At 42.6% G+C, this 22,445-nt stretch overlaps 1 protein-coding gene across 1 annotated transcript in view; it reads right to left on the reverse strand.

The window, feature by feature from the left end:
- The window catches only part of AP3B2 (adaptor related protein complex 3 subunit beta 2), a 50,973-nt gene extending 29,112 nt beyond the window's left edge, over window positions 1–21,861 (reverse strand). The window contains exons 1-2 of the mRNA XM_031956309.1: window positions 21,430–21,861; window positions 260–335 (exon numbers count right to left, since the gene is read on the reverse strand). Of these exons, the coding sequence (XP_031812169.1) occupies window positions 260–335; window positions 21,430–21,542 (189 nt within the window). The 5' untranslated portion in view covers window positions 21,543–21,861. The remainder of the gene's footprint in view (window positions 1–259; window positions 336–21,429) is intronic.
- Between the last annotated feature and the right edge of the window lie 584 nt (window positions 21,862–22,445).

The following is a 22,445-nucleotide window of genomic DNA, read 5'->3' on the forward strand; positions in this document are numbered from 1 at the left end:
ATCCCTTGCCACTTCATGCTCCACCCTCCATAGACTGTCCTATGCCCCAGTCTCCACCCCATTCTCACACCTTCCTCATCCTATGTGTTCCCTATTAATAAATTTACTAGAAACATAATTTTTAGCTGGCTACAGATCTTAAGTGATCCGTATAGCACCAAGTGGATAGGACCCCAAGAAGGTGAATGAAGGGGTTCCCAGAAACCTAGGTATCCTCCTAGGCTTTGCTTCCATTGGCTTCCCCTTCCCCCTCTCTCACCGCCACAATCCTCTTCATGGCTTCCAACTTGAGAGAATCTTTGTTGGTGTCCAGCATTTCCTTCAGGTCATCATGCCTAGGGAGGGATGGGAAGGGAGAGGTCAGTCAAGGAAACAAGACAGATTTGGAATGAGGTCACAGGAGGGAAAAGGGGGAATGAGAGAGAGAGAGAGAGAGAGAGAGACTGAATAATGGTGGTCAATGGCATGGGGATGGGAAGCACTAAAAATTGGGAAGGACATTTCTTCTCCCTGTCACCAGAATCAGGGATCCCTTTAGACATCACAAAGTCTCTTCCCCCTACTGTACAAAGCATCAGCCTTGTAGATGCTGCAATGGGAGGCAGCAGCCAATTGTGTTGGCTAAGGGTTGCACTGGTTCGTAAGGGACTAAGTATCAAGAACAAGGCAAGGGCATCCTCTGACAGACTGGGTCAGCCACCAAGAAGCCAGGGAGCGGGGCAAGAGAGAAGAGCTTTTAGCCTGAGCATCCAAAGCAGCTGCTTCCTGGCACAGCAGAAAGCATGTTGGGTCTGGTGCTGCAGGATCTGGATTGGAATCCTTTGTTCTGTCTGGGTGACTCAGTTAACCTTCTAGGTTTTGGACTTCATTTTCAATAGTTCTCCAGACTGGAGAGAGGGTGATTCCCTCTGTAGCTTCTAGTCCTGACTTCTAAGCTGTAAGGAAGTTTTGTTTAGTTCATCTGAAAAAATGAAGAGTTTAGAAGAGATAATCTGTAACATTTCTTTTAGTTCTATTCTAAGGGCAGAAATCTCAGGCAAACTGAACACTAATGAGTAGATTAATGAATAAGGAACTCTGTAATTTGAGTTTCAAGTAGTTACAACTGCCATAATAAATATTTAATATAAATAGCTGGCATTTATTTAAGTTTATAAAGAGTTTTATTTTATATATAGGATATCATTTGATCCTCCAACAAAGCCGTGAAATACTTTATTGTCTCAATTTTACACATCAGGAAACTGACTTATTGGGTAAAATGACTCTGTCCTCCTAAGAGTCCACTATTAGCCACATCTACCTTTGCCTTTTGGGCCATCCTCACCTATTCTAACCAGGTTTGTTTTTCCCTAGGTTTCCTAGGAAGAAAGCAGTTGTTTCTCTCTCCTGTACCTGAAACAATCACAAAGTCCTTTTAGAATTTTCTAAATGTTTTTATAAGTAGTTCAATAAATAGAATAGGGAATAAGGAAAAGAGACTTCTGAATGAAATAAAGGGGCAAACCCAGAAACTAGAGCTAAGAGCTATAGGAAGAGGCATGAAGGGGTTCTTCTAAACTAGATAAATATTGATATTATAGAGAACTAAAAAAAGATCAGCCTAAATTCTATTTAGGATCCCATGAAACTCACGGGCAATGTTAATTTGTTGTCTTTGAGACTTCTTAAAACCACCAAATTCTCCTTAAGAATCTCTAATTCCATTGACATAGATATCCTACCAATACAGATTATGATTGTTTTATACTTTAGCACGGTAATCAATCAACTAGTGAATCAATAAGCATTTATTCATTGCCAACCATGTTCCCAGGACATGAAGACAAAGATTATACAGTTCTTTCCCTCGAGATACTTATGTCCTATGTGGGGAAATGACTTGTAAACATGTAATGAAATGTGATACACTCACAGACACACAAAGTAAAAACCAATTATGGCAAAAATGGGGGAGATGAGAATCAGGAGGGATCAGGAGGCAACATGAGCTGAGCTTTGAAGGAGATGAAGGATTCTAAGAGGTAAAGGTGGAAGAAGCACATTCCAGGCATCTGGGGAGGGGGGAGATGGCCAGTACAAAAGAATGGTGACAGACCGTGGATTGTCACGTATAGTGAACAGCAAGCGGGCCAGTCTAACTAGGGCACGGTGTGTGAAGGAGAATAATAAATAATGAACGTGGAGACTTTGGAGACATTGTATAGGGCTTTAAATGCCAAATGGAAGAGTTTGTATTTGGTCTACAGATAACAGGAAGCCACTGGTGCTTCTTAAGCAGGAGAGTGATAAGGTCAGAAATGCTTTAAGGATACTAATCTGTCACCAATACTAGTATTATCTGTTGGAGATAGTAATGAAGTGAGGAGAGATTTGAGGCAAGAAAACTAGTTGGGAGGCTATTGTACTTTTTTTCGGGGGGGGGGGGCGTGATGAGGACCTACCTGATCTTCTCAAGTTCAGCCATTTTTCAATCATGTTTGACTCTTTATGATACCATTTTGGGGTTTTCTTGGCAAAAATATTGGCAGTGATTTTCCATTTCCCTCTCCAGATGAGGAAACTGAGGCAGACTGGGTTAAGTTCATACAGTTAGGAAGTATCTGAGCTGGATTTGAACTCGGGAAAATGAATCATCCTGAATCCAAACCTGGCACCCTAGCTAGCCATTTGAGAGGAACTATGTAAAAAAAAAATCACCCCCTGGTAGCCAAGGCTTGGAAAAGCCTCTCCAAGGTCAGGTCAGCTGGTCCTTGAAAGGACAGATTCCAGTCTCATGCTTGAAGCTGAGAGTGTAACCTGGTAGGGTGGCGGGGGTAATGGAGTCGGAGTCAGGGAGCCTAGATTGAAGTTTCACTTCAGTCACTAGCTGTGTGGCTTTGGCCAAGCCACTTAATTTGTTTGTGCCTCAGGCAAACCTTCATCTAAAAACGAGTCAGATTTTATCTGCATTCCCATCCAACTCTAAGTCTATGATCCTGTGATGAGAAAACCGTTCTACCTTGACTGCCTCATTTAGAGCTTGTGATGGTTTAGCAAATCCTTTGAAGATCTAATGTCCATACTTTGAAGAGACATCAAACCCATGCACTTTGTATTTGCTTCTCTGAACCCTATAATTCTGTAGTTGCTGGGAGAAACACTAAAGTTTTTCAGTGAGAACTTCCTCTTTTCTTCTTCTCTTCATGTCAAGAGCCTCAGATGTTTTCTCTCACCTTTCTTCACCTGTGTCTCAACTTAAGAAGTGGCCCTAATCCTTGTCAAGGCAAACCCCTTCACATGCATCCTTTATAAAATTGTTATTGATTTACTTTTTAACATTTATTTAAATTTTTTTGAGTTCAAAGTATCTTCCTCTCTCCTACCACTACCCTATCCATTGTGAAAGCAAGAAATGTGCTATCAATTATACATGTGAAATTATGCAAAACATAATTCCATGGTATCCATGTTGCCAAAAATACCCCAAGAAAAATAAAGGAAAAATTATTCTTCAATCTGCAGTCAGACTCGATCAATTTTTTCTCTGGAGGTGGATAGCATTTTTCAACTTAAGTCCTTTGGAATTGCCTTGGATTATTGTATAAATCACAACAGCTAAGTCATTCACAGCTGATAATCATACCGGTTCTGCTCACTTTACTTTGCATCACTTCATATGTCTTCCCAAGTTTTTTCTGAAATCATCTGCTCATCATTTCCTGTAGCACAATCTTATTCCATCACAATCATATACCACAACTTGTTTAGCCATTCCCCAATTGATGGGAATCTCCTTAATTTCCAATTCCTTACTACCACAAAAAGAGCTGCTTTAACAGTTTTTTATACAAATATATAAATTTATATTTATACAAATACAAATTTATACAAATATATCCAAATATCCAAATATATCTTTCCTTTTGATTTGATTTCTTTGACATACAGACCTGGTAATAGTATTACTTGGGGCAGAGAGTATATATGCATGATTGTTTAGCTGTTCAGCTTCGTTACAAATTGCTCTCAGAATGGTTCTCCATGCACTTACATATCGTCTCCTTCAGATCGCCTACCCTATCACCCTGACTCTCTATTCGTTCTTTCCCTATCTACAAATATGTCCATCTCTCCCTCTTCATTAAAAAACCCTTACTTGACTCCCCATTTCAACTAACTATTGTCCTATAAGTATCCCCTCCACCCCTTGGCTAAACTTCTTGAGAAAGTCTTCTACAAGTAGTGCCTCCACTTTTCTCTCACTCAGTTCTAAAAACTTGCTTATCTGCCCTCACCTGCTCTTTAAAAACTAAATTTCTCTTTTCCTAGAAACCCCAGGAGGAGAGCAATAGCTCCCCTCTCCTGTCCCTAAAGCAAGGACAGGGAACAAATGACAGAGACTTCTAGATAAAGGAACAAACTGGGTAGAGCTGGAAGTTATAGAAAAAGAAGAATGAGGGGACCCTGAGAGGGGTGAGGTTTCTGACTTCTTCAACTAACGGGCTCTCTCTAAAATTATTGATTTTTTAAAACTTTTCATTTAATTTTTTTAGGTTATATATATATATACATGTTGGAGAAGAAAAATCAAAACAAAAGGGAAAAACCATGAGAAAGAAAAAAAAGGTGAAAATAATATTCTTCCATCTGCATTCAGTTTCTACAGTTCTTTCTCTAGATACAGATGCATTTTCCATCACAGTTTTTTGGAATTGCCTTGGATCACAGAATTGCTGAGAGGATAAAGCTATTGATTTTTAATTGCCAAGGTGAATGGCCTTTTATCAATCCTCATCTCTCTTGATCTCTCTGCAGCATTGACACTGCTAATCATCCATTCCTCCTGATACTTCCTCCTTTTTAGCTTTTCATGACGCTGCTTGCTGATGATTCTCCTCCTACATGTTTGAATCAGGAATCTTTGCCGTATCTTCATCCAGGTCATGCTCACTAACCTATATATGTCTCCCCCAAGGCGTCATTCTGAACCTTCTCTTTTTACTTTATACTCCAACTCATCATTTTTCTCCCCAAACTCTTCCAAATTTTGATCTTTCTCTTGCTCCCACTGTTGGTGCTTCCCACTGAGATCACATTTCACTGATACTGTATATAGACCGTATATAGGATTTTTTGTATTGTCTAAGCTCTTTTAGGGTCCCTGTGCTCTTATCTTTCTCTGTTTAATGCAGTGGTTCTCAAACCTTTGTTCTCAGTATCTTCATGTTGTTAATAAATTATCGAGGATCTGTTCAAAGAGTTTTTGTTCACATGGGTTATATTTATAGTTATTTACTATAGTTATTTATAGTTATATAACTATATACATAGTTATATAATAGTTATATTAGAAATAAAAAAAATTTGAATTTGTAGACCCTCTGAAAGCGTTTCAGAGACCCCAACAATTCTTTGGACTACACTTTGAGGACCACTGGTTTAATGCAATGACTGGCAAATACTAAGCACTTACATGCTTGTTGATTAACACTAAAGGGTTGGGGATGTAACAAGTAAAGGATTAGGGATGTATCTCATTTTACCACTCACTACCTCCACCGTGGGTCACCTTAGGTACTTTTCCAAAAAATGTAAATTATAGGTGATAATAAACTATAAGGAAACAAAGGGAGCTCATTGACATTCCGACCTGCTGTGGAATATTAAATCTGCCTGGGCTGCTTATCATGGCTTTTCATCCTAATGTCACTGTGTAGGGGGTTACCACCCTGCAGAGCAAAGCCCAGCCTCCCAAGGCATACACTCTCACTTGCTCTGAGTCACAGCCCTAACTCTCTTGCACAATTTACTCCTCCTACTCCACAATCTGTGGAGTTCCTCTGAGGATTGCACTCATCCTCTGAGCCCTGCAGCTAACCCTCCCATCCTTTCCCCACATGCCCAAGGGCTGATTTGTTTCCTGGATCTAACATCACCGGTGGAATCCCATCCTTCATAAATAGATAAGCCTGGGGGATCCGTGCACACCTCTGCAGTGTGACTCCTCCAACAGTAAGCTCAAGGTCTGACAGAAGGATCTGTCTGCTAGCTGTGGGATTTGCAGACAAAAAGATAAACAAAGAATGCTCAGACGTAGCCTGGAATCCAGAAGGGCGTGCACTGCCATGAGGTCCCAGGAGATCCCAGGATCTTTCAGTTCCAGGATCCTCTCAGAGAATCACTCTTGGGAACCCACAGGTAATGTAGAATGAGCTTCAATTTCCTCAGCTGTAAAAGGAAGCTGGGTGGCAAAGTGGATGAGGAATGCATCAGCCCTGAGCAAATATGACCAGAGATACCTGCTACTTACTAGCTGTACATCCACAGGCAAGTCACTTTGCCCCAACTGCCTCCCAAAAAAGGAGGAAAATGAAATTGGACAAGATGCTCGTGATCATTTCCAGCCTCAGTTGGCCATTATGTCTGTCAGCAGCAGTGCTGTGAACTTAGTGCTTGATGGTACATTCCCAAGAGGGACTGGCTATGAAAACACGGACCCGGCTGGTTTTGTGTAAATAACGGGCAGGTTCTCACTAATAGTCCTTTTTCATTTCACACAATACTGAAAATATGGACAGTATGTATGTTTGTCCAGAATTTTAGGCATGCATGTGCATATGTAACCAAAATATTTACACACAGAGACACACAGACACACACATACAAGAGTAAAATACAGAATTCCTTGGGTCTTGCAGGAGATAGCAAGGCAACATGAATCTAGTCCAAGCTAGATCATTTAACTTACTCTGACCTCAGTTTCTTCATCTGTGAAAAAAGGGGATGGACAGAGTGATTCCTTGGGTTCCTCCACGTTCTGACATTCTAGGATTCCTACATCAATTCTGTGAAGTCCATTAACTGGGGACAGTTTGGAAGCAGCTAGCTGATGCAGTGGATCTGGCCTCAGGTCCTTACTCATTGTGTAATCCTGGGCAAATAAATCCCTTCCTTAATCTCTGTAGCCTTACTCCACCTGGGAAGGAGACACAAAGCACTCTAGTACCTTTGCCAAGAATATCCCATGGAAAGAATGGGTCCTTACGGTCGTAAAGAGTCACACACAACTCAAGAACAACACTAGGGATGGCTGTAGCTGAGCATCCTGCTCCACAAGCCACTGGAAGGGGGTAGAATGTGAAATATTCTGTATAGTCCAAATAGGGGCCATGCTCTGAAATTGAGACCCCTTTAAAAGGGGATTCTGTGTTGCACATGCTAAAAAAAAAAAAAAAGACCAATTAGCACGCATTCAAGTTTTAGAGCCATTTTTGAAGATGAAGTTTATGTGGACCAATGTAGAATACTCATAGAATGACTAAGTGACACAATGAGGGTGCTTATCAATGAGTGATAATTAATGATCCCCCAAACAGTCTGTGGAATATGTGGTCTCCAGGCTAGCCTGTAGAAAGCCATACCTTTTCCCCTGCCCTAGAGAAAATTTCCCCTGGCCACTGGTGATTCCCATGACTTAAAAGTTTTCTGTTGTCTATTGAGTAAAGTTTAAAAATTCAATTGGACCCTTTGGATTTCCATCAGTATTAGGCAATAGAGGGAGGGCAGAAAAAATGCCAGAGATGACATCTCTGGGGAAACACTTTGCTAGGTGGAGGCACAAGTATTTGTTTCAAAGACAAATTCTGGGATGCTCCGTGTGGACATCAGTAATCTTGGTGGAATGCAATGGAACAATCACATATTATAGCACCTATTATCAGGTCCTGTGCTAAATGCTTTACAAATATTCTATCACTTGCCAATCTCACAGCAATCTTGGGAGACAGAGGCTATTATTGTCTTCACTTTACAAGAGGTTGAATGACTTGCCCAGGATTACAGCTAAACTGGATTGTCAGACAAACACTGTGCTTCCCAGCTTCCACTGATTTCTTCTCCCGCGCAATTTCACCATTTTACCAAACATGTTATTGCCACCATGCTTCTTTTCATATTAAGGCCAGTCTCTGCTTTCCACCCCTCTGTCACCCTAAAACAGGGCAGTGGAAACTGCAACTCCATCAACTCCAACCCAGCCCAGGTATTTCCCACCGTGGAAATATGGCACAGACAATTTTTGCCATTGTATGGATTATCTCCCTCTACTTCTCAGGGGTTCCTCGGTCTCCTAATCATCACTGATCATAGGAAGAAAGGTGCCATCTTGGTGACTGGGATTGGTTATAATTACCCCGACTGTCCTGTGGTGGATTATGTGTTCTGGAATAGGGCCAAGACTAGCATCCCTTTCATTCTAGACACCATAGTTTAGGGTTTAACTAGCCAGGTTAGGCTATTGAACCATTAATTTATAATTCACATGCCATTAAAAACTTCATTTTTTAAAGACACTAACTACATTTCTCTCCCCTGTTTTTAGAGGCAGGTGCATAGTGTAGTGGATAGAGCATCGGCCCCTGGAATAAGGGAGACTGATGCAAATCTGGACCCAGCCCCTTAGAAGCTGGACAAATCACTTCTGTTTGTCCTATAAAATGAGGATAGTAACAGAATCCACATGTCCCAGGGTTGTTGTGAAAACCAAATGAGCTGATTACGTAAAGTGCTTTATAGACCTAAAAGTGCAATACAAAGAATAGTTATTTTATGATTATGAAACTAGCTTTCTGAACTCAGGTCTAAAATTTTACATTTCTGCCTAGTTAGCTTTATGCTACTGGACTAGAACCACAACCCAATAATCTATCCCATCCAGATCCCTTTGGATCAAAGCCCAACTTTGTTATCTACTTTGTTAGTGTATTTTATTGTGTTAGACTTCCCTCCCAACTCTGTTATCTGAAAATGTAATGAGGATTCCAGCTATGCTTTTATACAAGTCAATGATTTTAAAAAGTAAGGATCTGTCATAATTCCCCTCATATTTACTCATATTTGTTATCTGAGGTTATTTTTTCATTATCGCTAATAATAAAAAGCACTAAAAATCCTTGAAAAGATTGTGTACTTGCTTCAGGGATGGGGATGCAGGGAAGAAGCTCTTGGACTTATTTTCATTCTGCATTGGGTCAAGGAGGAGAAAAATCCCTGATGAAAACATGAGGCAAGTGATGGGTCAGTCCTTGGGGCCTAAGGAGGAAAAGAATAGGAGTGACACAAGGTCAAGAAGCAAGTAATCAATTAAGAAGCATTTATTAAACACTTACTGTGTGCCAGGCACATCAAGAAGTGTGTGCATGCACATAATTCATGGAATAGCAAGCCTGTTGTTGTTTTGAGGGTTTTCCAGGCTTGACTTTTCAATAAAAGATTTGTCAGGAGTGCTATATATCACTCTGTCAGTTTGTGAAATGAACCTTTACTAATACCCTTGAGTATTATTAAATACTCAAGAGAACCTCAGAACCAGGAGAGGTCCTTGGCATTCGGGGTAACACACAGTGATGTGCTGGTAAATGAAGAATAATGGAATTTCTGAAAAAGCACAGCACACTTTAAAATTTAATTTACATCATTTAACATTTTCTCCATCACTTTCTTAAGTCCAGAGAAGATCAACAAAATAGCATTTGCCAATTTCTAAGGAAGAATTACTCACATTGAAAATTTAACATTGATTCCAGCACTATACTGTGCTCACCTCGAGAAGATCTGCTCTTTGTCAAGTAAGGAGAGGATATGTATGATCCAGAAGTTCTGATTGTTGGAGGACGAAGGGACCTGTTCTTAGCTTGGCTTGGAACTGGTGTCACCATAGCAACAAAATCATAGAATTACAGGGTTGGAGGAACCTCAGAGGCCATCTAAGAGAGAGCTACCTGCCAAGGCAAACCCTCGCACAAATGAGGCCATTTTTTTCCATTTCTCCAGCTGATAGCTCCCTGACATTTCCACTCTCTCCCCAATCTTCAATTTCCTCCTGTCTACTGATTTTTTCCCTCATAAACAACCCCCAACCACAATCCTACATCTCTTCTCGCTTTCATGGCCAAAGTCCCTGAGAAAGCCACCTACATTTGTTGCCTCCACTTCCTTTCCACTCACACTCTTACAGTCTGACTTCTAACCATTTAGATAGAGACATTTATCTCTATCTCTAAGAGCCCCAGCATCCTTTAAGACTCAGACAGAAACTGCTCCCTCCAAATGTACCGATGATCCCTCCATTGCTAAATCTAATGGCCCTTTCTCAGTCCTTACACTTCTTGACCTCTCTGCAGTCCTGGACATGGTTGATTGGTTGTCTATCTCTTAATATTCTGTTCTCTTAACATTCCAAGACACTGTTTAAGTTTTCCTCCTCAGTATTTGACAATTCTTTCTTGGTCTTTTTGAATGACTCTCCATAAAGGTGAGCTACCTGTGCTTGACCTCCAGTGCTTTGTCCTGGGTCCTCTTCTCTATCTGTACTTTTTTACTTGGGGATCTTGTCAGCTCTCATGGATTCAATTATCTTCTCTACATAAATGATTCTCAAATCTATCCCGCTCTAACCTCCCTTCTGACCTCCATTCAACTGCCTATTAGACATCTCAAACTGGATATCCCCTAGAAATCCTAAATTCAATCTTTCCCCTAAAAAATCTACTTCTCTGTTATTGTCAAGGGTACTATCATTCTCTCAATCATCTAACTTTAAAAGCTAATTATCATCCTCAACTTCTTGTATTTATCCACTATATCTATTGACAAGTTCTGTAAATTCATAACTTCATAATATTTTTCCTACGTGCAGCCTCCTTGGCTCTGGTCAGTCCTTGGGGCCTAAGGAGGAAAAGAACAGGAGTGACATAAGGTCACAAATACCATCCCAGTGCAGACCTTCTCAGGCCTGTATTAGTACAACAGCTTGCTGGTTGGTCTCTCTGCCTCATTCCTTCTCACTTCAGCTCATCCATTAATCTTCCTAAAGCAAGTATCTGACCCTGTCACACTGTCACCGCCCCCTAATTCAATAAAATTCAGTGGCTCTCTCAACTACAAAACCTTGGGTTTGGCTTTTAAAACCCTTCATAATCTGGGTCCCTCCTATTTTCCTCATGTTACTTCTTATTTTTCCTCCATTAAATTCTGCAATCCAGCAACACCAGCCTCAGACATGACACTGCTTCTCCAAAATCCATGTATTTTAACTGACTCCTTCCCCCGTGCCTGGAAGGAATGTTCTCCTTCTTTTTCTTTGTCTCCTGGCTTTGTTCAAGTCTCAGATAAAGCCCCCAAGCAGAAAGTTGTTCCAAGTTACCCTAAATTCTTGTGACTTTATTCTAAGATTATTTCCAATTCATTCTGAAAATGATTTAAATAATATTTAATATCACATATTCTGTAATATTTAAATTATCCTGTATATATATATATATACATATACATATAGTTGTTTGCATGTGGTCTCCCCTATTACATTAAGAACCTCTTGAAAACAGAGATTATTTCTGGCTCTGTGAGGTTCACTACAGTGCCTGACATAGAGCAGGGTCTTAATCAGTGCTTGCTGATTTGATCACACCTCGAGTTTAACCCCCTTCCCTTTATGCCATTCTTGACAAGGGTCTACCCATTAAGACCTTTATTGATGGGGAGCTCAGTCCTTCACAAAGTATCCCATTTCATTTTTGAATGGTTCTAGTTGTTAGAAAAAGTTTCTTTATGTGGAGCTGAAATCTACCTTTATGTTATTTTCACCCAGTTGTGTCCTTTGGAACCAAGTAAAATAAAATTAATCTCTCTTGCGCATAAAATCCCTTTAATACCCAATGTCCTCACCTACCCAAGTCTTCTTTTTCATGTTGAATATCTTTAGTTCTCTTAATTACTAAGTCTTTCCAAAACTATATATGGATAACATATCATCTGCTATCCAGAAAATAGACTGGTATTCCACATGTCGGCTGATATCAACACATAATGGTAAACCATTCATTAAGTGTGGGAAGATAAATGGAGCAATGTACAATGCAAACAGCATCACTCTATCCTCAGTATTCCCGTCTCACTTATATTCATCTATTTCTGTTATACGTCTTACAAAGGACTATATTGGTGAAAATGGTGACCAGGGATGTTCCCTTGAGATCAGGTCCATATATGTGACATTTAATCTTCCAGCTCTGTACCTTTGTATGGAATTTCTCTTTGTATCTCTTGCTGTTGGATTTTGTTGGTGATGTATAAAAATGCAGAGGATTTATGGGGATTTATTTTGTATCCTGCAACTTTGCTAAAGCTGTGAATTATTTCTAATAGCTTTTTAGTAGAATCTCTGGGGTTCTCTAAGTATACCATCATATCATCTGCAAAGAGTGATAGTTTGGTTTCCTCATTGCCTACTCTAATTCCTTTAATCTCTTTCTTGACTCTTATTGCCGAGGCTAATGTTTCTAATACAATATTGAATATAATGATGATAGTGGGCAACCTTGCTTCACTCCAGATCTTACTGGGAAAGGTTCCAGTTTTTCCCCATTGCATATGATGCTTACTGATGGTTTTAAGTATATGCTCCTGACTATTTTAAGGAAAAGTCCATATATTCCTATCTTCTCGAGTGTTTTTATTAGGAACGGATGCTGGATTTTATCAAATGCTTTTTCTGCATCTATTGAGATGATCATATGGTTTTTGTTAGTTTGGTTATTGATATAGTAGCTCTGTACCTTTGTACCCATCTTCCACCTTGCCTAGAATATTTATCTCTATCTTTAAGAGCCCCAGCATCCTTTAAGACACAGAGCTGTGAGGTTGTCTTCTACACAAAGCCTTTGCTGACCCCCTCCCCAATTGATACCCCATCTCAAAATTATTTCATATAATTTGCCATATATTTAACATTTGCTTAATTAATAGTTGTAATTTAATAATAACACAGAAACATTGTAAGCTTTTTGAGAGCTGGAACTGTCATTTTTGTCTTTGAATTTCCATTGCCTAGTACATACTAGACAATAATAAATTGTACAAGGCAGAAGAAGTCTTGATTTGGGTGACCTTTAAGGAGCAGTAATTATTTTCATCCTTACTCTAGATTCAAATTAATTCTGCTACTGGATAGGGTCAGAGTATATAAAGGACTCTAAGTTACTAGTTTGGGGATTAGTATCTAGTCGCTTCACTGCTGATCCATGCTCTGAATTTGTACTTCAGTCTTTAAAATAGCATAAAACTGCTTTTTGTTTTTCATTAAAAACATTTCTGAATGTTTTCTTCCCTTTTCTTAATTAAATAAGCAACAACAACAACAAAACCACCAATAAAAACTTTTGAGCAAATAACTGCCAAAATGAATGCACCTGACATTACATACAACATTCCATATCCATAGACACAAAAGACGGAGATTCATTCCCCCCTCTCTTCTCTGGATCAACATAATTTGTAACATTCTTTACTTGTTTTTTCTTGTATGTGTGTGACATACATGACTTTCCTACTGCTTTTCAACTCAATACCATCTCCTGGTTCCCTTGCATATCTGAAATGAACCCCCTCCTTATCTCTCCCTGTTAGAATTCCTAGCTTCCCTATAATTATATAGCATTCTTAACTTGTTTTGTTGTCCTCCTCCTGTATATGTGTGACTAATCCCTATTTAACGTTGCATAACTGGGTTCCCGCCTTATCTCGTGAGCCCCTGCGCTAAATTTATTCAATTTCCCTAAGACAAGGGTCCTACCTTGGTTCTATAATTATTTGTTTTAATGTTTCATTGATATTCTCTTAAAACCACATCACTGTCACTTCCCAATGGCATATTCCTTCCCATCCCCAGTAGAATCCTCCCTTCTAACAAATTAATGTAGTTAAATATAGCAAACTGTTGAACCTAAAATTATTTCAGAAACCAAAAGTCTCTCCCTCCATTCCAGTCCCAATACCTGGTTGTCCTTTTCCTGACACTGGACTTCTTGATGTTAGCTAACTACCTGCTTGTTTGGACTTCTTCCTTCTGACATCCTACCCACCTTGTCTCTGTAAGTCTGTGGGAATGCCAACCAATCCCAGTTTGACCTGTCCTGCTGCTGAAGGAGACCCAGGTTTAGGGTTCCTCAAGCTTTCAGACATCTTGAGCCCAGATCAGAGATGGCAAGAACCCTGATCAATTTAATTCTGATTACAGACTCCAAGAAAGAATTATTTCATTGGTTTGGGTTTTCCTTTCACATCTGAAGTTTGAGATCCCTCTAGATTAGCTTGACAGTCTAAGATAGTTGAAGTAGCTGGGGAAAAATGACATTCTCTGGAAGTCATCCTGGGGAAAAGCTTCTCTGAATTTAGATTGGGTGGTCTTCAGATCACAGGTGCACACTTTGATGCAGGTATACACTGGAAAGTCTGTACAATGTGAAGGAGTAGAGATAGGACCACCTCTAAGCCATGATAGCCACAGAGGAGAACTCTATTAGAGCTGATTGATTAAAGCAATCATTTTCTTTAGACAGGCTAAATGTCTAGGCTGGTGGCTCTGCAAAGGACGATAGCCGCTTAATGGGGTTGGAGTGAAAAGATCACTGGCTTTGGAGCCAGAGGAACTCAGTTCTAATCTATATATGTGACTATGGAGAAGTCACTTTACTCTGTTTCTTAAATAGTATTTCATTTTTCCAAATACATGCAAAAATAGTTTTCAACATTATCTTTATAAAACCTTGTATTCCAAATTTTTCTGCCTTCCCAAGATAGTAAGTAATCCAATATATAACTTCTGTTTCTTTATTGATAAAGTATAAGCATCTTAAGAATAGACTTTAATTTTTATCTTTTATACCAAGCACTTTGTACAATGTCTTATATATAGTAGGTTAATAAATGCTTACTGATTAATGCTGACACCTCAGACATTTATTAATGTATAGTCAAAGATAACCTCAAAATTGTATTCCCATTTGCCAGTCTTTCTTATCTCTAATTCATTTTCCATAGAAATGTCAAAATAATTCTCCTAAAACAAGTTCTAATCATGCTCCTCTCCTGATCAAACAAACATGTATGACTCCCTATTGTTTACAAGATAAAAATCAGACTCCTCAGCTTGGTATTTAAATCTCTTCACCTCTGGTGCCAGACTCCTTTTCCTGGATTATTCTGCATTACTCCATTTTCGCATGCCCTAATTTATAGTCTCTCTTCCCCAACTCAATATTCCATCTCTTAGCTCTTTTGCATGTCTGGAATTCACTCCTTCCTTACTACTCCCTCTCAAAATTCTAAGATTACTTCTAGACTCAGTTCTTTCTGAATCTCCCTCATTATTTATTTTTTTCCCAGGATTCTTAGTTTACAAGGCAAGAAGTCAAGCCCTTGTGATGTCTTAGTTCTCTTGGAGAATGAAAGGTAAACAATGACAACACATTCTAGTAAAATGTCTCATCTGGGATTCTCTCCCTTATCTCCATCAGCTTCTTTGGCTTCCTTCAAGTTCCACCTAAAATCCCATCTTCTATAAGAAGTCCTTCCTGAGTTCTTTTAGTGCTGGTACCTTCCCTGTGTGTTTATGTGTATATATATATATATATATATATATATATATATATATATATATATAGCATGTATACAGCTGTATGTTCTGTTCCCTCTCAGCCCTGTTAGGCTGTGAGTTCCTTGACTTGTGTTTTGTCCTTATCCCCAAGGCACAGACCAATACCTGCCACAAAGTCAGCACTAAATAAATGCTTGTTGATTATGGGCAAGAATTGGTTTTCACGTTTGTTTTTGCAGCCCCAGAATTTACCACAGTTTCTTATATATAGTAGAGTATTAATAAATATTTGTTGGGTTTGGGTTGTGTTGAAGCAGGTACACAGACCCCCCTTTGTCCCACCCTCCCCAATAGCCACAGTCTATTAGAGGGATAGAGGGCCATCTGGCAGGCCCTAACACATCCTCCAGTTCTTTCCCCCTCCCTCCTGTTGCTGCCTACTCTACACTTACATGGGAGGGAGGGAGAGATGGAATCGGTGATACTCCCAAGGCCATGAAACATTAATTTCTTAGAGAAGGATCCCTTTACAGTCTAGGCTAACTCTGTATTGACCCAGGGCCTCTGGCTTCATTCCTGACTTCTGACCCCATCCTAGCCAGAGGGAAAAGAAATCACCTTTTCCAGAGGGTAGATGAAGTCTGCCAGAGAGGTACAATGAGTGCAGGGTCATTAAGGGAAATTAAATCCCAATTTCCTAAGATATTCTATGCACCATGGCAAGAAAAATGCTCTCTTATAACCTTTCCAACAACTGCCCTTCTGGCAATCACAGAAGTTGGAGAAAGTTTTCTGTGAATTTTTGAAATCCTCCTCTGCAAGAAGCCCCCAGAACTTAGTCCTTCAGTCTGCAAAAAGCTTTTTACCAGCCCCTTATCCTGGGTCTAATGGAGGGGGAACCCCAGAAGTCACCATGAGCAGCCCAACTATCATCTCAGAATTCTTTTCACAAATAAAAAAAAACCCTATATCTTCCTATTGTCCCCACTCTGCATGCACAAATATACAAATATATATATATATGTATATACCTGGACCCCAGGGCCTGTGTTTTATCCCTCTAATACAATCCAGACACCTCTTCTCTTTGTATCTCTCCCCCTCCTCCACACACAGACTAACACTTCTTTCCTCCTTTCACACGTCCTAGGCAGATTCCCCTTGAGAGTGAGATCAGCTCAGCCCCAGAGATTCAGCCTGGAAAATTGTCCCTCGCCATCCCTGGGGTTTATGGAGGTCCCCAGGGTGGTTCCCCCCTCCATACCGTAGAGGCTGGCTGTGGCTGGCCCCATCGGAACCGCCTTCTGGGGACACATCCTGTTCGGAGGTCTGGAGCTGCCGTAGCTCATCTGGTTGCAGGGCTTGGTACCAGGCTGGGGTCCCCCCCTCCGGGGTTAGAACAGGGCTGGTTGCCTCCTCACCCCCCCTGCTCCCCGGCGGCTTCACCATAGTCCCTGGGAGCTGCAGGAACCGCTGCATTGGCGTCAGCAGGCTTCGTGTCTCGGATACCAAGGTTCCCCTGAGACCCCTAAATCTGGTCCTAGACACCGGAGCTCCCCCCAGGCAGACAGAGTCCTCCTCCTTCTTCTCTCCCTTCCTCTCTTCTCCCCAGCTGATCTGTGACTCAGTGCCTGCTTCAGTGAGCCCTCACTGCTACTTCACCCGCCCAAGCTCCACGGAAACTCAGAAATGTGATGCTGTTATGGGACCGCTGGAGTCTGGATGGTAAAGCAGTGAGAAGGGGAGGGCAGCGAGGGTCAGCTCCAATTTCCCCTTTTCTTCTTGGAGATTCTGGGGGAAGATTTATATGTGGTGGTGGTGAAGGAATAGGAGGATTATTTGATAACTAAAGTACTCTCCAAAAAAACTCAGGTTTTGTGGGGAAAATAATAATGGGAGATGTGAGCAGATATAGGTATGGAAGAAACAAGATATAAGGACCAAAGTAGGAATGGGGCATCGATGGCAATGAGGGATGAAGAAATCAAAATGGGATCTAGCTAAATTGGGGTACAGATATTGATGGGAATTCTGAGGAATAGGGTATAAGAAAGGTGATGGTACATGAGGATGTTAGTGAGTCAGAATCATGGATCTGAAGACTTTAGATCAGGCGTTCTTAACCTTTTTATGTGTCATAGTCCCCCTCTCAGGATAATGGGTTTTTTAAATCTATAATTAGAGAAAATGCTAAATTTCAATTAGAGGTTAGTGAAAATAAAAATATAATTGTTTTCTTCTCCAAGTACAAGTAAATTTATGGTCTTCACACTAAGAATTTCTGTTATCTCATTTTACAGATGAGACCTAGAAAGTATTATCAACATGAATCTAGTTAGTGGCAGAACTCTAGACCAAGATTCTGTTCTCTTGAATTCCCAGCCATTTCTCTTTTTGTGGTCTTCATTACCCTTCCTTTGTGAGTGAGAAAGGTACTTGAGAGACAGTTACTGAGCTTAGATTTCTCTCTGAATTACAAATGAGTCTTATTTTAGACCAAAGAAGCCACTTTATCATCTAGTCCTTGTCTCTAAACCCAAGGAGCTCAGTGTGAAGAAGAAGCCAAGGGGTATTAACTACAAGAAAAATAGCTCAAAGATGGAAGTGGAAGTTTCTTTGTGATTGCTCCAGAGGGGCCTCCGGAAGGACTAAACTTCATTTATATTCCAAGGGATAGGTTTAACGTGAACCTAATGAAAGTTCAGAAATTAGATTTTAGTCGGCAATTTTCCTCACATTAAGTGATATCTGTCCGTCTGTCACCTGTTGTCAGGAATGGTAGAACCTTCAGGAAAGTCCAAAGGTTTACTTTGACTATTTGGAGGTCTAGGAAGGAGGGGAGAAGTCAGGAAACTGGGCTTTGTTCTAAGAGAATATTCTGCTCCTGTCTTAAGGAGTGAAATAACCATCTTAGTCTACGTGGGAGAAAGCAGTGGAGAGAGACCACCACCACTGAGATAAAAATTATACAACAATGATAATAATGGCTCACAATTAAAAGTGTTCTAAAGTATCCTGAGTGCTTTCCTTATAACAACCCTGTGAGGTAGATAACTTAGGACACCAAAAGCACAGATGGGACAATTAAACTCCAAACTGGGGCTGTGAGATAAATATGAGTTCTAATAAGATGGAGTTTCACTGGGAGGAGTTATAAAGGAAACATTCTTCTCAACTTCCCCATAACTGTTAAGGGCACCACCATTCTCCCAATTATCCAGGCAAAGAACTCTACTCTTTACCTCTTCCTATCCTATGGCCAATCTTTCGCCAAGTCCTGTTGATTCTATCTTTGTAAAAGATAGAACACATCCCCTTATTTCCTCTGTCACCACCCTCAAACCTGATTTTGCATTATTTGCAATACCTGGCTGGTTGATCTCTCCCAGTCTCTCTGCACTCCAGTCCACACTTAAATTCAAAGTCTGACATTGTTGTTCAGGCCTGACTGACTCTTTGTCCCCATTTGGAGTTCTCTTGGCAAAGACACTGGAATGGCATCCTTATCCAGTTCATTTTACAGATGAGGAAATGAGGAAAACAGGATTAAATGACTTGCCCAGCATCACACAGCTGGTAAGTGTCCGAGGCTAGATTTGAACTCAGAAGATGAGGCTTCCTAACTCCAGACCCAGCACTCTATATCCACTGCAACTATACCATCTAACCTACTCAGTGAACACCAGTGGCTCCCCTCACCTCTAAGATCAAATTTAAAATTGTTTAGTTAGCATTCAAATACCTAACACCTGGCCCTCCCCTTCTCCCACCTTTTCAGTCTTCTTGCTCTTTCCCTCTCCCTACATCCACTGTATTTTTTAATCCACTTGACATCGGTTTCCTTGCTGTTCCTGGAAAAAGACACTCTATCTCCTGACTCTGGGAATGTCTATTGGCTGTCCATGCCTTGAATGATTTCCCTCCTTCCTCTCTGCCTCCTGGCTTCCTTGGCTTCCCATTTAAGTCCCAACCAAAATCCTATCTTCTCCAGGAATCACTTCCTGATCCTCCTTATTTCCAGTACTTTTCTTTTCTTGATTATTTCTAATATATTCTCTACATAGATTATTTATACATAGTAATTAGTATGTTGTTTCTCCTTCCCTTCTCCCCCCCCCCAATCTAATCTTTATTTTCTTTCGTATCCCTAAAGTTTAGCGGCACACAGTAGGCACCTAATAAATGCTTATTGATCGACTGAACCGGAGGCACCGGTAAGGTGGAAGCGCGGGCTGGCCAGAGATGCAAGGAATATGACATATATGAACCTTTTAAAGTTTACAGAAATAGGGCCTTGCGGGCTTTGAGGATGGAGATTTCCACAGTGGGTGAGAGCCTGATACTTGAGACATTTATGGGATTTATGGGATTTGTTTTCCGTTTCCTCCAGCTCCACAGGAACGTTCTACTGCTTGGGCTTCTCCCAGAAGATGTCTCCTGGGGGAGGGACCCCCATGAAGACTCTTGGGGCAACAGAGGGAGCGGGGAAGGACATTCGTGGTCGGGGTTAAGTATGGAGGCCCTGCAGGGAATTTCAGTTAGATTTTGGGGGAAGGGGATGCAGACATAAAGGGCAGAGAAGGCTTCTGGGTCTGGCTCTGGTCTGGGGTCCCGGGGCGGAGAGGGATAGCCTAGAAATCCCCGTGCTTCGGGACCGCTTCAGGGCCCTGCCTCCAGGTCGGTGGGGAGGTGACGAGCTGGGGGAGAGAACCTTGGCCACGCAAGTCCCAATTCACGCCCGGGTGAGAGGGGGACGGGTAAATCAGCTGCAGATCAGGGCAGAGTCGCACACAAAGACCCCGGGGGACAAAAAGCAGGCCGCGCCAGCCGGCCCCTCCGAGTCCCACCGCCCCTCCCGGCCCCCACGTCAGCGGCCAGGAAGGGCTGTGAGGTGGAGCTTAAAGGCAGGAGGCGGGGGAAGCGCTGTCCATGGTCCGGGGCTGAGAGAACTCCAGGAAGCCCTCGGAGTGGCGGTGGCCACTGTCGGGGTCGGGGCCGACAAGTCCCACAAAGGGAACTCCCCCAAACAGAGCTGGCCCCGCCGGGACCCTCTCCCGCCCTGGCGCTCAGGCTTTACTCCGGGATGAGATTAGGTCTGCTTCTGGCCTGCGATTTCTTCACTGTTTCTCCCCAAACCCCTCCACTTCTGGGTTTCCCCTCCCCTCACCGCACAGCCTCACCAGCCTCCAAGTACACTCCGGTCCTCGTCCAGTCCGGGGTCCTCGCCCAACCACTCAGCTCTTCTGCCGTCACGTTACCTGGGGTACTTCATTGCTCAGCCACCCGCCTCCCGCCCTATTCCCATCACTCCTTCTTCTGCAGGCCTCCAGGTCTCCCCCTGCCCCCGAATCTTCCCCGAGGTCCTCAACTACCTCCATCCAACCAGGTCTTCAGCCATTCTCCCCCGCACCGGGTGCTTCTCCCCAGATCCCGTCCCAAGCCCCTCCTGTGAAAGCATCATAGCTCCCCGTAAGCTTGTTCCAGCCACCTCCGGGCTACCTCTGCCCAGATCCTTCCCACAAAGCCTTTTCCTGGGTCCCCTTTTGCCTGCAGACGCCCCCCCTCTGCCCCGACGCGTCTTCGCTGTCTCCAGACTTGTCCGCCCAGTTTCCGTGCCCCACTCTAAGGGATTCCTGATCTGAGTCCTGGGTCTCACCCTGTACCTTCTGCAGCTTCCCTGCCCTCTCTCTGGTCCCAGCTGTAATCGGGTCATGGGTCTGAATGTGAGACCGAGATCTGGGCTCCCCTCCTCTAGCAGGAGGCGGCCTCCAAGGGACAAGGATGCGCGGTGAGAAGGATGCAGGGCGGAGAATCTGGTACAAATCTCGGAGCAAGAACGACTTCTTCCCTCTGAAAGCTGCGAGTGCAAGCCTTGGGCCACACCGGCTAAAGGGGGGCCGGGTTGATGACCCCGCCCCCTCCCCACAAACCCCGGGCCCGGTGGCCGGGAAGAGCATCCTTCCTGGAGCCGGGGCCCGCATCCCAGCCTGCTCCATCCTCCGGGGCCGCCTTACCGCTTGTAGTCGGAGGAGAAGATGCCGCCGCTGGCCGGGTCGTGACCGTATTCGGGCTCCCCGAGGCTGGAGGAGCCGCCCTTGTCCTCGCTGTAAGCGGGAGCGGCCGACATGGTGGTCAGGGTCCGGGAGGCAAGGCCGGGCCGCGGGAGGTGGGGGGAAGCAAGGTGATGCGGGCGCTGGGATTTAGGAATCCAGAATCTGGGCTGAGCTTCTTAAAGGGCCAGGCTCCCGGAAAGGAAGTGGGGGGAAAGGGGGGAAGGAGACTGCAGCAGGCACCTGGCTCCTCCCCGCCTCCACCAGGAGCTGTGACATCATCCTCACGTGAACTAGGAAACCCCCCTCCCCAAAGGGCGTCCCTTCCTCTTAAAGGGATAGAAGGAGGTTTCCGACATTTCCAAGTAGGGGCTTCCTTCCTCACTCCGGGGAGACAGATGGGAGCCAGACCTTGGAAAGAATAAGCTATCCTGTGAGGATGGGAAGAGGGAGGTGAGGGAACAACATGAATGGATTAATCTTCTACGTGGGAGAAGCAGGGACGTGAGATAGACGAGATTCAAGTCTTATCTCTGACTTATTCTTGGCTGTGTGATCTTAGCCAAGTCCTCTGTGCCCATCCGGAGTCTAGACAACTTTGTAAGACTAGAAGAGGAGGTCCTGGTCTGCGTTAGCACAAGTTCCCTCATCTGAGCGCTCCCTAACGATGAAATCTCAAGCCCACCTACCCCTATTTATCCCGTAGCCCCCTTATGTGGTAGGGATATAATAGCCAAAATGAAAGACAATCTTCAAGTGGCTTTTTTTCATCGATATGCATTCATCTTTGAGAGGCTCATCTTGTTCATTAGAAGTGACTCGGTTATAATCGATGTGGAATAGGAACTGAACTTTCTTCTCTAATCCCTCATCGTGTAGTAAAAACACAACAACAACAACAACAACAACAACAACAACAACAACAACAACAAACTCCAAAAAAGCTTTCTGCGCTTGTCAGGAAAATTCGAGGATTTAGA

The sequence above is a fragment of the Sarcophilus harrisii genome, chromosome 2, assembly GCF_902635505.1.
Source record: "Sarcophilus harrisii chromosome 2, mSarHar1.11, whole genome shotgun sequence".
Lineage (NCBI taxonomy): Eukaryota > Metazoa > Chordata > Mammalia > Dasyuromorphia > Dasyuridae > Sarcophilus > Sarcophilus harrisii.